Source organism: Vulpes vulpes, chromosome 11 (assembly GCF_048418805.1).
Source record: "Vulpes vulpes isolate BD-2025 chromosome 11, VulVul3, whole genome shotgun sequence".
Taxonomy (NCBI): domain Eukaryota; kingdom Metazoa; phylum Chordata; class Mammalia; order Carnivora; family Canidae; genus Vulpes; species Vulpes vulpes.
In genome coordinates this window covers 64,432,167-64,450,024 of record NC_132790.1, presented here as the reverse complement: position 1 = coordinate 64,450,024, position 17,858 = coordinate 64,432,167, and the positions used below count along the sequence as shown (strand labels likewise).

Genomic DNA, 17,858 nt, shown 5'->3' with positions numbered 1-17,858 from the left:
GATAGACTACTATGCAACTCTTACAATGTATAGAATGCATATTGGTTAAACAAAAGGTATTTGACTAAATGAAGATAGCGGGGCACCAGGGTGGCTCAGTGGTTGAGCGTCTGCCTTTGGCTCAGGTCATGATCCCGGGGTCCTGGGATTGAGTTCCACATCGGGCTCCCTGCAGGGAGCCTGCTTCTCCTTCTGCCTATGTCTCTGCCTCTCTCTCGGTGTCTCTTATGAATAAATAAATAAAATCTTAAAAAAAACTAAAAAAATAAAAATAAATGAAGTTAGCATGAAAGCAAAATATTGTATAATATGGTATAATTTTTTTAGATTAGGTATGTGCAAATATGTATACATTTAATGTGTATATACAAAAGAAAGTATATAAAGGGCCTCTTCAAGTGTCTGTATTCTGTTGCTTTTTTCTTCATTTTTCTCCCTATCTGAATTTTCTGATTCATCTATGATACATTTGAATTACTTCTGAAATGAACATATAAAAATGGACATAATAAACAAAATCCACAGGTAACATAGTCTTTCTAAAAAAAAACCAAAATTGTTCAAATTGTTCAGTGAAATTGTCTAGTGAAACTGGATGTCCCTGTGAGTTAATATCAGGTGATAATGGTCAGTAGAAATGGAAAGGAAAAATCTCTACTCAGAAAGTCATCTGATTAGCATGTTTCTCATTCTCATGTATCTGTTAGTTTTCTTTTTTCTTTTTTTTTTTTGTTAGTTTTCTTTTAACTAAAAAGTCCTTCTAATAAACACTAAAAGTCAAAAAGCCAATATTGAGATTTTTTTCCCTCTCTATGCAACTGATTCTTAGAATATATTGCCTTTTCTTTTAGATCAAAGCATCAAAATTGTCTTTGATCTGTAACAGCCATGTAGTGCCAGCATTTACATCTAAAGTCAACCTATTTTTAATCACAGTTTATTTTTTATAATCTGAGTTTCCTTTTCCCTATGAAGCATAGACGGTTAGTGATAGTACAACTCTGAGAGCAGCAGCTCTGCTTTGTTTGGGAAGTAGTCTTCTTTGCTAATACAAGACATTAAAAATGCAAACACCACTGCTAGTCAATCAGGAAAACAGCATTGTGAATGTCAGGGTTGTGAGGGTACAAATTAGGGAATTAGTTTTTCCCTTAACAGAAGTATATCAACTAAGTAATTTGCTTTCTTTTAACTAGAGTTATCCCCTTCCATTAACTGGAGAAGTAAGTCCAAATTAAAAACCACTATTCATCAATTATTGCTTGGAGGCATGCTCAAGCCTTGTGTTAGGACCCAGGCAATAAAACTCATCAATTGCAGTTTTCATCATTGTTATCGCAGAGCTCTCAAAAGGAATAAATTGGGGTAGGGGGAAAATTGGGAACTCCTAGTTATTGCTGACATGATGGCAAATATTTCTGAGGTTTTTTCGTTCACTTAAAGCATTAAATTTTTCAGTGAATTTTAATTTTGTCCCTGTTCACTGAATACTTGCTAAGCACTGCAAATACAGTGGCAAATATCATGCCATTATACCTATTCTTATACAGCTTATGTTCTAGAGAGAAGGAGATTTAATACACGAGAAATCATAATTACAGATGATGATGAGCACTTACTGGGATCTCTTCCTTAAGGAGATGACATTTAAGCTTCAACATAAAGGGTGACAGTCATGCATACTCCTCATAATACTCATCCCTCAAGGAGTATTTCATTAGCGACACTGTTTCCTAATCCTCCTCCTCCCTCCCTGGCCATTCTGACCTCAACTTTCACAGATTCACAAGCTCCTCAAAACTAAGTTTACGCACTTTTCTCATCTCACTCCCAAGTTCTTCTTCTAGGACAATCCGTTCCACTTCTAGGACCTCGGAAGACATCTACATTTCACCACCTCCCAACATACTTTTCCAGCCCAGACCCCTTTTCCTAGCTCTGGGTCTACATGTCAACTGCCTATATGAAACTTCACTTGAAGACTTCCTAGGAATCCCAAATTTAACGTAGCGGATGCTAAAATAAAGTTATTTCACTCCCAAATATTCTCCTCCTCCAGCAGTCTTCATCTATCTACACACAAACATACATGCAGTAGCTGTATCACTAAGCAAGGAGTCAACTCTGACACTTGCTTCTTCCTCATCTCCCACATATAACTGGTAATTCAGCCCTGTCTAGTGAATAGTTAAGGTAGATCTTGAATTTCATCACATTTTCCCACCTCCCTTGCCATCAACTCTTGCTTGGAGACTATAAGCTTCTTACTCTTGCATCCATTCCTGCCCTCCTCCAATTCTTTGTCTTAAATGAAAAGCTTTTCAGATTACTCCCTGGTTTTAAATTTTAAATTCTTTCTTTGTTCTGAAGATCAAGTCTAAAATGGTTGAAATGGTTGAAGACTCTGCATGTTCCATACACTGCCTCATCTCATGTCTGTCTTAGCACTATTCTCTATGCTTCCGTTACAGTGGACTTTTTTCAGTTTCTAAAATGAAAAGGACCTTCCTTAGGTGCCTGGGTAGCTCAGTCATTTAAGCATCTGACTTTGGCTCAGGTCGTGATCTCAGGGATTGGGATTGAGGCCTGAGTCGAGCCGTATTGGGCTCTGTACTCAGTGGAGAGTCTGCTTGTCCCTCTGCCCCTCCTCCCCACTTGTGAACACGTGCTCTCTCTCAAATAAATACGGTCTTTTAAAAAAAATAAAGAATAAAAAATGAAATGAAATGAAAAGAACCTTCCTTTCTTAAAAATTGCACCTGTGCTGTTTCTTCCATGAAACATCTCAGGACTCGCTGCTATGTATTCTCTGAGTATTATACTCTTCTCTGTATCTGATAGGAGTGCATTTGGCTCCAAGAGACAGATTACCCAATGGAAGCAGTTTCAGCAATAAGGACATTTAATGACCTCATATCACAAAATGTTTGTAAGTAACCACTTCTAGGATTTGTGCAACATTTCAAAATCATTACACAAGACCAAGACTTTTCCCCATACTGCTCTGCAATTCTGTGCATGTTCACCTTTTGATTTAGGTCATTGTCGTATGGTGACTAGGTGGCTATCAGAGTTCCATGCATCATGCTCTGACACAACTGCATTCGAGGTAGAAATAAGGGAAAAGATGCTCTCCTTTCATATGTATTATCCCTAATTGCAAGTAAAACCTTGCTCAAGACCCTCATCATACTTCCTTTATACTATACTGACCATGTGATGTGGTGGCTCTTAGTGCAAGGGAGCCTAGTTAGATGGGTATCAGGAGGGAGAAGGGAAGGAGGTTGTAATGGCTGGAGAATATATGATCAACAGCAACTGACACATTCCTCGGACCACTTATCAAATTAATAATTAAAGAATTAAATAGGAACATTTTGTTCATCGTCTCCTCTGTAAGATGATGAGCTCTTTGACTACAGGGAATGCGTCTGCTTCATAAGCCCAGAATTAGCACAGCACCTGGCCTACACAGGAAGTCAGTTAGTGTTGGTTAGTGATGAATGAATGAGTATGAAAGAGAACAGGGGCAGAAAATAGGTACAAAAGAGAGAGAAAATTACCAACGCAAAACTGCTTAAGCTTATTGTCACATCTCATCTCTCATGGCTCAGCTCTCCATTCCGTTTAATTTTAAAACAATCTTTTATTTAAAAAAATGGCAACTTTTAAAAGTGTTCAATCCTTTGCACAATGCATGCCATTTTCCTAACTTCTTAATTCCTGCCATATGAATCGACATGGGTATTATTTTTATTAAGATCCGGAGCTGAATTCTTTTAAAAAAATAAAATAAAATTGTCACCCCTGTAATAGAGTTAGATGATCCAGAAAATTTTGAATTGCCTCAAGTACATAAATGCAAATCAATTCTTGGCTGAATCACTCAAATATCATTCAACAAGAGAAACATATAAAAGCTAGAAAGTTATTTAAAAGAGTAGTCATAAAATTTTTGGTCTGAATTTTCCACTCCTAAGAGCATCACACCAATAGATAAGGATGTCATTCAGATTGGCTTACTGGGAAGAAGGCAGATGTAGAATGCCTGGCACATAAAGGATGCTTGACATATTTTTGTTCTTATATCTAGAGCAAGGGAAAACCTGGGTTTATTCCTAACTCTGTCTTGTCCTAAATATGTAACTACGGGTAAGCTGAGGATGTTCCTTGGTTCACAAATGATATAGTAATCTTAAACTACCTTTCCATTATAAAATGAAGTCACAACCTAAAAAGTTAAATGCAAAAAAAAAAAAGTGGGGTTGAATATAAGCCAACCTGATAAAATATTAAGGAATATATTTGTATTTCCGAAAGTGTCTCTACTTCTAAATGCAGAATCTGTTCATAGTTTCTGATGGATACCAAAGGGGAGGAAGAAATTTCTCTTTGTCCTAGGTTCTTCTAGCTGGACAAAGAATTAAATTTACATGAAGACAGATTAACAGGAAAAAAGACACCAAAGTTTTATGATATGCACATAGAGGCCAAATAATGAAATTGAGACCTAAACAAATGACCAAAGCTGTTTTTACACATTTTAGACAATGAGACAATACATTTGTGAGGAATGGATAGGATAAAGAAAACAGATGTGTGAGTTTTAATTAGTAAGGAATTCTAAGTGTAGTTTGGGCTGAGGTAGTGGATTAATGAAAAAGTAACAGGTTTGTTTCTAGAGCTTTCCTGGCTTTAACATTTCTGTCTCTGGTGGTAGGATGCCTTCTTACTTCTTAGTACAGGGAGGGTATTTTTCATGCAGGAGATTTGTGTCCTGCTTTCAGGAGGACAGAGCGGGCTTGAGTGTCCTTGCACTGGCTGATTCCCAAGTACCTTCAATTCAAAATAATCAGTATGCCATTGGGGTACATTTTGGGCGGTCTGCCCTTAGTCCTTATAGTATTCCATTTGGACATCTCAAAACACAAAGGGCTCTGACATACAAATGTCACAATTCATTTTTAAAGAGAGTTGTAACTATCTGCACATGCAAGACTAGGTTTTAATTTTAAATATGGTTTTCATTTGAAATAAAATTCCTTAAAAAGAGAAAATGACTTTAGCATTGGCAAAGGGAGTCCCCTAAGAAAAAAATGTAAACAGATGGCTGAGAAAGATCACCCACATGCTGCACACATATCTTGAGGAGGCATTTCTAAGAATGAAGTGGCACTTCCCAGCCTGGGCCACTTCCCACAAGAATCCTTATTTTACCCAGAAAAAACACAAGGTTTATACCTGTGGCCAGGAGGAAACTCAGCAACTCTTTACAATTGCCCCACCATGATCCAGACTAGTTTCCAACTCCCCGCAATGCTCCAAAAGAAGCTAATAAATCAGTGTTCAGTGATCAGTCTTGAACTAACATCTTCCTGTATAAATGTGCTGTTAAACCCGAGCTAAGCATATTAGGCATTCAATTTAATGTATGACACACATCTGTTCCACTTTCTCAGCAAGCAGAAGTTTCATGCTAACTTAAATCCCAGACTTAATCAAGGAGAACAAAATCTTGGCAATGTTTAAAACTGAGGTTTAAAATATAATCCAAATGAGGGCAAGAGAGACCATTTTTCTGTAACTAATGAGATTATTGAATACCTAAATCTAACCTGAAAAATGACCTAAGCAGAAACACTAGAATGTTTTCTAGTGTTTAGAAACACTAGATAATGTTTTTTTTAATCTGAGCCTATTTATTTTTCCTTTCTAGGCCACCAACATTCGCCGAAGACCTTCATCTATATCTGTACCGAAGCACCAAAATGTAAGCAAAAAATGAACCCTCTGCAAACACAGTGGTTTAACCCCCATCCAAGCCCAAAGGCCAGAAGAGAACTCACAGATTTGTCTTTTACAAGGAGAGCACAGCACTGAATCCCAGCCATCAGCATCTTGTGTGGGTTCCAGGCCACAGAGTCAGCTCTGTTATGTAAAACAAAAAGGGCATGGGAAGGAGGGAATTTAATTAGCTTCTACTGGCCAGAGGAATACTTTCCTTTAGGAGCATAAGCATTCAACACTCATAGCCAAGTCCTCAACAGGATTACTTGTTTGAGTTGTTTGGGAAGCTTGGAGTTTTAAAGTAAAACAATTACTTCGTCTCTTTGTCCGTTTCACATGTCACTTAAGTGTGCAAAATCCAGAGAGACTCCCTTGCCTAAACAAGAGGTGCTGGGCCCCAGAAAATGAATTTACCTGTGGATGCCATGCAGAAGCTTGCGGTGTTTTCTGGACATCAAAGCTGAGCCACCCCAAGAGGCCTGTTGAGATATTTATATAATCACAACAATGTTATTTCAATATTATTTGTTGGCCAGTCCGTTGTCATAGAAGACTCTGAGTGACAACCTTGAGGTGCCTTACTTGATACTTTGCTTTAAACCGAGATTAAGCAATGTATATTCCAAAAGCTTTTGCTTACCGGCTCTCACTCCAGCAGGAGAGCAGAGCCTCATCACAATAGATGGCCTCCCGCAGGATTTAAATTCACACATCATAAGGAAGTTAGTATATTAACCTGTTGAGTTGTGTGTGGATAAAAAGTGATTCAGAAGACACAGTCCAACCCTTCTCTAATCTAGAATCTAAAATAGACAATATCTTTTGTTTTTTATTTTTTTTAGGCTCATTACTGAAGTATAGCTGTCATGCAATGTTAAATTAGTTTCAAGTGTACAACACAGTAATTTGACACTTCTATACAGTACTCCACACTCACCATGATAAGTGGAGTCCCCATCTGTCACCATACATTGTTATTACAATATTATTGAGTATATTCCTTATGCTGTACTTTTGATCTGTGTGGTTAATTTATTTTATAACTGGAATTTTGTGCCTCTTGATCCCTTTCACCTATTTCAACCACCCTCTCCCCACCCACCTACATGGCAACCACCAGTTTGTTTTTTATATTTAAGAGTAAAATAGACCATATCCTTTGCAATGCTGGCATTGTCTCAGACACAACAGGCAAATGCTGGTAATGAAGCATGAGCTGAGGGCTGGCATTCCGAATAATAAATGTGGCTTATGCTTGACAGGGTGGTTAGAGGGGTACACAGGAACTCATGGCCAACTAGGAAGGGCTAGGTAGATCCTACTAATTAGATCTTTTTGGCCAAATAGCTTTCAGAAATAAGTGCAAATAAAAAATGCAAGAGTGGGAGAAAGGAAGCCTGGGACTTAGGAAAGATGTCCCCTGGAGACTTATGCATTATGAACAAAGGACAAGATGGCTGAGAATAGGAAATGGAAGGAAACCTCACAGTCAGGAAGTCTGGAGGGAAGGGAGGGAGAATTACCATGAGTAATAAGGAAGTCGGTCTGGTCCCTGCAACTGAGCAGACTTCTAAGTGTTAATCTGTAGGACGAGAAAGGGTCATGGCTGTGAGGGAATATGAGGGGACCAGCTTGGGCCGTGTTGAAAGCCTCCATGGTTATCAAAACCACACAACATTGCACTGGGAGTGAAGACATTATTACCTCAAACTTTTCATGGAAAATCTAAGGCTCAGAGGTGGGAAGTGAATTGTACAAGGTCTCACAGGCTCTAAGTATTAGATCTGGGAACCAAAGCCCATTCTTGCTTCAGGATAGCATCAAAGCTTAGGGTCAAATGGTAGAATACAGTGTGGGGAGCGGAGGGTGATGGAAGGAGGTGAGTCCAGGAGCTCACACACCATACTCCCGCACCTTCCCATCTGCTGTAGCACCTTGGTCTCCTTTTCCTTCCTCAAAAGTAAACAAATGCTCCCTATCCTAATGAGCAGCATGGAAGTTTTAAAATCATGTGAACTCTTTTGAGGCATTAGCTTCCCAGTTTAGAGGAACTTGTCAGAAACAGCTCCTCCACAGACTTAGTCCTCAAAAGAGCTGACAGGAGAAGAACCTCACAGCCCTGAGGGCAGTGCCCTACTTCTATTTGCCTCAATTTCTGAATTCCTAACCCTCAACTTGCAAAAACAGCAAAACAATTACCTAAATGTTGAAGAAGTGTGGTTTTTCACCTCAGTGAGGGCCGTCATTTATCAAGCTAAGACTACCTGTTAGGTACCACACTTACCATCTTACTTAATATTGTCCTCTTTAGTTCATTAGTTAAGAAATTAATAGTAAGACCAAACACACAGGGAAGTAGAGGCAAGCCCCTGACTTTAAATACAGTGTTTACTACCTCCCCGAGACTTGGAACTAAGAGTGGGTGAGACATTTCAAGACACTCTACTGGGAGCAGGAAGCTTTGCAGCAGCCACACAACTTCTGCTTTGGAGAAGTGTCAGACCAGCTGGGACTTCCTAGTCTAGCTGGTCCGGCTCTTCTAGTCTGAGGCAGAGGCTGAGGTAACATTTGCCCTCCTGAAGAAATAGAAAACTAAGGTTTTCCTTATGCAGTTGCATAAAGATGCATTGTAATTAACCAAATATAAGCCTATCAAAAGTAAGAGTCACCATTTTTTTGTGTACCACAAAGAAAGGAAAAAAAATGACCAACATACCAACTTCAGCTACCTTAATATGTAACAAAATCAGTGTATCTTAGAATTAATGAAATATGTTACATATGCAGGGCAACTCAATTTTATGAAACACCCAGGAGGATCAGCAACCATAATTACGTTAAAAAATAAAGTAGATGACAGTTTTTTTATATTTTAAAGTATGTTATAGAAAATTTCCAACAGGCCAAGATAACTACTGCAATTTTGTTAATTTTTATCTTTAAAATTAATAAACTATACATCATGTATGAAATTTCTTCAAGATAAGCTATGTGCCCCTTTATCAAATTGTATCAACAGATTTAATATTATTATTATGACAATATAATGTAATATTACATTATATCCAGCCTGCAATATTAAAACATGAGCGAATATTATCTCAATGTGAGAGCTAATTTCTTTACCAGGTGAGACATACTGTTGTCCAATTTTGTCTAATACAACTAGATGCCTACTATGTGCAAACTGAATAATTTGTGTGGCTTAAACATTTCCTTATAAAAGTGTTTCCCTAAAAAATTCAACCTCTGTTTTTTTCTTTTTTTTTTAGAAAGGAGGTTCTCATTCATACATACAAGTCGCAATTCTCTCTGAGCCTCTCTTAAGTCTTTTAATCTCACTCCCAATTTAGAAACTGCTGTATTTGCTCTGCTTTATATAAACTATATAATCCATATTTGATGTTTCTTTTATGAGAATAGAATTTTTAAGTATAACCGCTGACATATTTGATTTTTCCCCCTTATTTCCATAGTCACAAAGTACTCATTTTATATTATCTTTTAGGACATAATGTATTATTATGCTCCGAAGTCTATAAAAATCAATAAGATAAAAGTTGAAATGTGAACAGATACAAATGCTACAATCCCATTTAAAGTCACAAATAATCTACCTGAAGAATTGCCACTGGCATACTAATAGAGCCTGTAACTCTAGTGAGCTTTATATCACAGCTGCTTTTACCAAGTATTAGCATATGCTTAATGAAGGCCTTGAGCTGCTGAAAAATTCTCTCTGTTATACAGACACTTTACTTTGAACGCATAAGATCATACAAACTATAAAACTATGTGTAGGTATATCCCCCAAATGCTGTTACCTTCCATTCAGAAAGTCAAAAAGAGCATTTTTGTTTTTTGTTTTTTGTTTTTGTTTTTTTTAATGCTAAGGAGAATATGAATCACTCACTTACCAGAAGAAAGTTCCCTACAGTGTCATCAGTAAGTTCAATAGTCTCCTCTATTTATTTGGTTGAATCAAACTAATTAACTCTCAGCTTTACAAAAACAAAAAAAAAAAAAAGAAAGAAAAAGAAAGAAAAGGAAAGAAAAGAAAGAAAGAAAAGAAAAGAAAAGAAGAAAAGAAAAGAAAAGAAAAGAAAAGAAAAGAAAAGAAAGAAAAGAAAAGAAAAGAAAAGAAAAGAAAAGAAAAGAAAAGAAAAGAAAAGAAAAGAAAAGAAAAGAAAAAGGGGAAAGCTCAATAGGCATTCATAACTGTCTGAATTCAGATTTTTAACCCTGGATTAGTAGAATTTGAAGAGTTACCTTTAATTAAGGAAAATTTTATTATGAACAACTCCAGGACTTACAAAATTAATTAGAAAAAAAAAGCCAATTCTTTAAGTCAGAAAATAATGAAGAATGTAAGTTATCCCAATTCTTCTCAAATAATTATCTATGATGGATCCAGATAAAATCTACTTTAATTATAGCATGAAATTATGTAATGCAGCTTTTTGCATTTTCCAGCTAATTGGAATCATGTAATGTCAGAGCTAGAAGATGTTTTACAGACCACATCAGCCACTTCCCTCTTTGTAAATGAAACCAAAGCCCAAATGGCGTGGGTTGCAATGAAGAAGAGGCTGACTGGAACCCAAAGGCAAAGCCTCTTGATTTTGTAGTTCAGTGTGTCCCTCACACCATACTGCCTCAATGACCGTAGAAGCAAGGGACCAAAGAGAATAATTCATGAGAGAAGAGGAGATAAAATGGAATCTGAAAAACAAAACCAAACTTTACATCAAATCTGGCATAGTCTTCTTTATTACCTTATGGAAAATGACAGGTTTATTTCTCCTAATTAGAAACACTACACTTAAATAAGAGGAGCTGGGGACCTCACGTCTAGTTTCTGAGAACACAAAACACTTCCTACCAAAGCTGCAAACAGACTGGAAAGTTAAACCGATTGTACATTCAAATGCACTTACGTCCACATGAAGCCAGAGGCCATGCTTCTCACAGATGTCTGCTATTTCATCCAGAGGATCAAAGGCCCCCAACACAGTTGTACCAGACGTAGCACAGACCAGAAATGGAGCTGCTCCCTGTGAGGAGGACGCACATACAAGAACCATCACCATCACCACTAAGTTGGTCTTATAGTTGGTTGGTAAACATAATGCTTACACATCCAGTAATTTATCTGGTTGCCTTTGGAAGTAACCATTCAGACAGAGTGTTGTTCAGCTTCTCCAGAATATGACCTCTAGCCATTTCCAAGAAGTCAAGGAAACTGAGACAGTGTTAGGACAAGTCCTTTGTCTCAGCTCCATATGCATTGTTAACTGTTTTTACTCTCATTTTCTTTCCGAAGGGTTTTCTGTTCTTTAGATTTCCCACATAGAAAGTGAATAACCTCCACTGCAATGGCCAACTGGCCTTCTTTGTGATTCCTACATCCTTTTGGGGGTGATTCACTGGCGCCCGTGTGCCAGCATTGCTAAGCCTCTGCGAAAGAAAAACATGGACGATGGGAAAATAAACAGTTCCAGGTGCAAACCACGGAGGCCTGTCTGCCTGTCTCCTTATCAAGTAAGTGCAATTACAAAACAGTGTGATTAGGCACAAATTGGCATTAGAGAGGACAGAGTAACCTCGTTGGGATACACTCTCCAAACTGGGTGCTCCCATAAGGAATCCTTTAGAATGTGCTAGAAAAGAGAACGTGCATGACTCCTACCATGATTCTGCCTCTTCATACAACTGATGGTCGCATCTTGTAAAGTAACGGGTGCCAGAGGGCATGGGGGATGGAGAAGGGAGACTGTGGAACACATGCAGCGCTGGATGGTAATTCTGGCCGAGCTAGCCTAGCACGTTGGCCCCATAAGGAACTTTATAGCAGCCAGATGCATTGCTCACCGTGGAAGCGCCTCGGAGGGTGAATTTGCAGACAAAGGTAGGGGTGGGGAGAGCAATGAGAATCCTAAGGCTTCAGAGCACTTGAGGAATAAGTGACAAGAACATTTCCCTGTCTATAAAGTCATTTTATCTCCATTTAGGATGGAGTCATTTTGTTTTCTTGGTTTTATCTTAAAGTGCAGTTGTTCTTGCAATATATTTTTATGTCCCATTTAATGTCAGGAGTTATGCCTTTTGAACCAGACTCCTTCCAATTTAGCTGACCTTTGACAGAAAGAAGTTATTTCTCAGTGGAAAATGGAGCAGAGCAAAGACACTTGCTCTACATTTTTAAATTGAGAGGCATAGGAAACAAAGCGATGGTACCCAATGAATTCATTTGCCATCTATGGAGATGGTTGTGGCACATGGGATCTAGTCCACCTGAAGCTGTTAGAACAGGACCAGTGGGTGATAGAGCCCCTAAAGAACCATGGGCTTTGGGAATTTTTCCCTGTGCTCAACTACCAACAGATTGCATCTTTATCATGTCAGTGACCTAAACAAAATGAGACCAGATTCACATCAATCGTTAAAAGTAAGAGAAAAAAGTAATTTCCTAAAAACATTGAAGGTGTCTTTAATGTTTGGACTGTTCCTCATAAGCTATGTGACACCCTGACAGCTGTGAGAAGATACTTTTGCAAGCCATTACAGCCTATTAATGAGTTTTCCTCACCTTTTTAACAATCTAGCTATAAATATCAGGCCCAGAAATCAAACTTTTGCAATCCGGACTTAACCTTCCAATTTTTTTCTCCTTTTTCATATCTCCTGCTATTAATGAGAAAATTCAGTGTAAAGGGTATTGATTGTGTGCTGCTGATGAGCTGTATTCCCTAAGAAAGTTTGTCACTTGAAACACTCAACAAAAATACTTTCAAATATTCAGTGGTTATAGGAGTCTGATCTTTTCATGAGAACTGTAGAACCTCTGACACTTCTGTGGTTTTCACCATCTTTGTCATGGCATCAAGTAAAGGTCACTGCTCAACAGATTTTTAATGGGTTGTGGTGGGCCAGGGAACTGAATCCCAGAAAAAAAATTGATGTGCCATCCCCAAATCTGTAACAATATGAGTTCAAAGTTTAAAACAATAAAGCTAGGTCTGAAGCTACTGAAAACAAACAAAACTAATCACCAAGTATTATCTCAGAATGGATACAAGGTTTGTCCTTGGTGAATCCAGGCTCAAGTTTTAACTAACTTGAAAGAAAACTGAGGAGATATACCAACTCTCACCCCATGGCCCTACTTTTAAATATGCCTAAAGCAATTTTCACGTTTTCAAAACTTCTCTTCTCAAATTCTCAACTTTAGGATATGTCAGTTTCATGTACTTTCACAGTCAAAACAAACAAAAATTTGAACAATGAAAATAACAATGACTGCGGTGGAATAAAATCCATCAAATATCCTAGTTTATCCCTAATGATTCTAAAAAAGAAAAATTGTTTCGGCTATCTTTAGGGGATGCTAGGCAACTAACTCACTATTCTGAAAACTCATAAACGAGGGAGAAGAATCATACATTTATCCTGCCCTGGATGTGCAAATGGTTTCCTTAGGGAAACAAAATGGGAATGAGGAAAGGTTTTTCTTTACGGTAGTGAGCCTACCAATAAATAAAGGAGGAACAAGAGAACAGGTTAGAAGAACATCACCTGTTGAAATAATGGGTCTAAACAATGATCACCAATGGCAGCAAAATTCATGAGGTGAGAGGCTGATGCAGAGCTCTGTAATAGATGGATCCGTAATACCAGAACCCATGGATCAACATTAGCACAAAAAGAGACTGGAGATGTGTTCTCATTGAAGGACAAAACGCCACCTCTAAAGCCTTCCTGGTAAAAGTTCAAATCTGAATTTCAGTACGTCTCAAGATCTCACTGCCAAATTACAGAAAATATAGAGAACAGATGGACTGTACTGGGGAGGGAGCACTTAGATCCTCCAATTCTTGATGTGATCTCCAAAATCCACAACGTGGAAAACTCTACAGGATAAAGGACTTGGTTTCTTCAACAGATCAATTGCTGGGAGAGAAAAAAGGAGGAGGGAGAAGCTACAGATTAGAAAAGATTGGTATGATGAATCAACCAAATGCAACATATGGACCTTGAATCCTTATTCAAACGAGCCAACTATTAAAAAAGTGCAATAGGAAAAATTTTAATATAGAATGAAAATTTGATGATACTAAGAAACTATTTCCTGTAATGGTGTGTGGGTTTTCTTTTTTTTTAATAAAGAGAGAATACATACCTTTTGCAGATATACTGAACTATTTATAGATGAAATGGCATGATGTGTGAGATCTGCTTCAAACTAATCTAATGATGGTGGGAGGGGATAGGGTTTAGACAGAACAGAGCAGAAACAGAACAGAGCATAATAAGCTCACAGATGTTGAAGTTGCATGATGGGTATAAAGAGGCTCATTATATTAGTTCTTATATATTTGAAATTTCCCATAATGAAAAGTTTATGATTAAAGAAAGAAAGAGAGAAAAAGAGAGGGGGAAGGGAAGCAGGAAGGAATCATATGAACCATACAGAAAGCATAATCAATATTCTCCCCCCAACAAGCACTAATGACATAAACAAAGTTCTCTTTGATAGGAACTTCTGTAGAAGATACAACTAGGGGGGAGAAAAAAGATAAAATTAGAACACAATATCCGTGGTTTACAGCAGAACAAACAAGTTGTAATAAAGAATTTTACCCAAGAGTGAATGAAATCTGATAATCTGTCTCACCAGACAGCTTTCAAGTCCCCTTGTCATTGGAATTAAAAAAAAGAACAAAGATAAATATAGATCTAAGGACACACAGCTGAAGCAGGTACACCTGTAAAAAAGGCAGAATTTTTAAGTACAGAATTTCAAACCAAATATAGTGAACTAGCATGCCCTGGTGATAAGGTTATTTTCATGAAAATCTAAAAAAATATAAAGAGTAAAATAACAGAAATGTATTAAACAAAAACATAAAAATTAAAGAGCCTATCGTTCTTAGAGTGTGAAATCCTGTAAAGAAGAAATGTACTTCTATCTCAGCTCAAACCTGGGCTTTTCAGTTTCCAGCAGTTTCACACTCAACTCTGCTGCTACCTACTGGAGACTCTTGGCTGAGGCTCCAACTACGGGGAGAGCTGTGGTGGGATGGGAGGGATGCGGTGAAGCAGGTGCACCTAATCCAACCGGCTTTTGGCCCAAGAAGCAAGATGACTGCCACCAAGGCACCGGTGCACCTACAAAGCAGGGGTCAGGGCCAGCCTCACCTGGAGCATAGCAGGTAAGCAGGACAAGGCCTCACCTTCTCCACCAATGAGCACATCAGCTTTACTATATTGTGGAAGCTAAGAAAGAAAGGACACCTGCCAGAGCTAAAATACCAGACCCAGACGTAATACAGTGTGATGGTCTCCGTGATGGGCTTTGGGTGGAAGCAACCTGGGCGTTGAGATTGATCAAGAAATCCAGATCATTCTGAATGCGACCCAGGCAGGATTGGTCTGGCCTCCAGAATCCTCAGTCACTAGTTAGGTAGGAGGGTGGATGCAGGGGCCCTGCTGGCGAGGCTGGGCTCATCTTTTAAGGCTAATTCTAGGCAAGAATCCGGGATATGGTGATGTCAGTGTTTTAACAGGCTCCAGCCACCTGGGAATGAGAACATCTGAGAAACTGCACAGAACATGGAGAGCCAAGCACCTGGAAATAGAACATCTGTAAATGAGTTTCCCTATTTTAATTCTAACAAGCTCTCTTCTCTCTCCCACACACAGAAACAGGTCTGGCTGCTTGTGTTCCCTCCCTCATACCCAGACACAGCCTACGTTTCCTTTGCCTTTTTTTCTCCCGCTCTCACCTCTTTGCTGGCTTGCCAGATTTGCTTCTCCAGTTCTGCAGGTATCATTTTACCTCTAGGAGACACAGATTGGAGACGTTCAGTTATGTTTAGTCGTGAGCAGACATTGGGACTGCTTTTTAAAAAGTATGCATTCCCCCTCCGCCCACCAGGCTTCCGGATCCTGTCCCCATTACCTTCCATCTGTTTCCACAAAGCAAACATTCTCTGTACCGATCCCAAGAAAGGAGGCTGCTTTCTTCATAGAGTAATGACACTAAATTAAAAGGGTTGAGGGGGAAAAGGAAAACATGAATGCATAACATGAAAAAACTACTGCTTGTTAATCTAAAGTCATATGAAAAAAAAAATAAAGTCGTATGATTGAGCCCAATCTTTGCAACATTATCACATAAGAGAAAAAGAAAGTAATGATTCACACGAGCTCCGTGAGATAGTGGTTAAAAACCCTGACTTTGGTTGGGATGAGGGAAATCAGGATTTAATTCCAAGCTCTCCCAGTTACAGCTATGGAATCTTGAGGAAACAGCGTATGCTTTCCAAGCCTCAATTTGCTCACTTAAAGGGGATGTGTCAGTGCCTAATTCATCTGCTTTTTGTAGAATTAAATGAGCTAATATATGTAAAGGACTTAGCACAGAGCCTATCCTAGGAAGCAAGTTTGGTCACTGGAGGCTTTCGTTTTTCCAAAAGGTTGAGAGAAATTGCTCTTGATGCTGCCAATAAGATGCAGCCAATAAGACTCAATATTAACGGAAACAATCTAGTCCACTGCCAACTCAAAACCTTCTGAAGAGTGAGCAAGACTCTGCTTCAAAAATTGCAATCGCAAACCACAGAAGAATTGAAAGATTTTCAAGAGCCAACGGGAGCCAACGGTGAGTTATAAATGCTGATCAAACACTTGACCAATCTTGTTTAAAATTGAATGTAAGATTCAAATTAGACACATAGGGTGGCCCAGGTGGCTCAGCGGTTTAGCGCCACCTTCAGCCCAGGGCCTGATCCTGGAGACCCGGGATCGAGTCCCACGTCGGGCTCCCTGCATGGAGCCTGCTTCTCCCTCTGCCTGTGTCTCTGCCTCTCTCTCTCTCTCTGTGGCCCTTGTGAATAAATAAATAAAATCTTTAAAACAAACAAACAAAAAGAAATGAGACACATAGGAATGTGGCTAAAATCATAATAACAAAAAGTAATAATAATTTATGGACACCTCACTTTATGCAGCCTTGGCATGCATGAAGCTAATAGGAGGATCTAGAATTAGGTCTGGTCTATTTCTTATTGGAAATGGTAGTATATGTTTTAGATTGTTGGGTCTTTTTTCCCCCTGCTACATAAAGCCTATAAAATAATTAGCATTCAAACATTGGAGATGTCACTCTTTATACATTAGTGTGGACAGGTGGTCAATTAATTCTTTTTCGTGCCAGAAAAATGAAGGTGCTAAAGGACATTATTGTACCAAAAACCCTTAGTAATTTAATTTGTAGGTATGAATACATTAAAAGAGTAGTCATGCCTTCACACTTAACTTGATATATTACCCCAAATGTGGTAATTTTTTTCTTCTTTTGTCAAGAGAGTTTTATTGGAAGCTCTTTTTTTTTAACTCTGTAAAAATAAATGCAGAAGTAACACCATCAGGAGAAATGAAACCATCCTAAATAATTAATTTCCAATATCAAATAGGACACGGCCAAATGCCTGTAGGATGCATTTATTTCAAATTGTTACAGGAACGTATGCATATTGAAGAGTAATAATGTACACGAAAATGTAATTAATTCTCTACTTGCGACATCAGCCCACCATAGCTAGGGTGACATAACCAAGGTGAATTATTTCTCACCAGAGATTTGGGCTCTGGCAACCAACTATTGATCTCGTAATGAATAAATAGTAGCCTACCCCCTTGGCATCTGCCAATAAGGAAAATCACATTGCTTTGCCCTGAAAAACAGCCAAGTGTCCCCATCCAATGTGTCTATTGAATTAAAAAACTGGTAATCTGAAGAAAAGCTTCAGTGGAGCTATCTTTGGCTACCTCAGGACAAAGTAGAGTCCAATGTCAATCTCAAATGGATAGGGACAGATAAAATAAAAGTCTGCAAAACCAAAGTATAAACATCTGAAGGCATCAGAGGAGGCAAAGAGCCCTGGAAGTGCAAAAGAAGAAGAAGAAGAAGAAGAAGAAGAAGAAGAAGAAGAAGAAGAAGAAGAAGAAGAAGAAGAAGAAGAGGAAGAGGAGGAGGAAGACAACGACGACAGAGGCAATGCTTCAGA

At 38.5% G+C, this 17,858-nt stretch overlaps 1 protein-coding gene across 5 annotated transcripts in view; it reads right to left on the bottom strand.

Moving 5' to 3' along the window:
• The window catches only part of GADL1 (glutamate decarboxylase like 1), a 161,997-nt gene that overhangs the window by 97,426 nt on the left and 46,713 nt on the right, over positions 1 to 17,858 (bottom strand). For all 5 annotated transcript variants that reach the window (XM_026000900.2, XM_072726622.1, XM_072726624.1 and 2 more), the window contains 5 exons: positions 15,749 to 15,828; positions 15,573 to 15,627; positions 10,725 to 10,841; positions 6,202 to 6,266; positions 5,847 to 5,928 (listed from right to left, as the gene is read on the bottom strand). In XM_026000900.2, the coding sequence (XP_025856685.1) occupies positions 5,847 to 5,928; positions 6,202 to 6,266; positions 10,725 to 10,841; positions 15,573 to 15,627; positions 15,749 to 15,828 (399 nt within the window). The remainder of the gene's footprint in view (positions 1 to 5,846; positions 5,929 to 6,201; positions 6,267 to 10,724; positions 10,842 to 15,572; positions 15,628 to 15,748; positions 15,829 to 17,858) is intronic.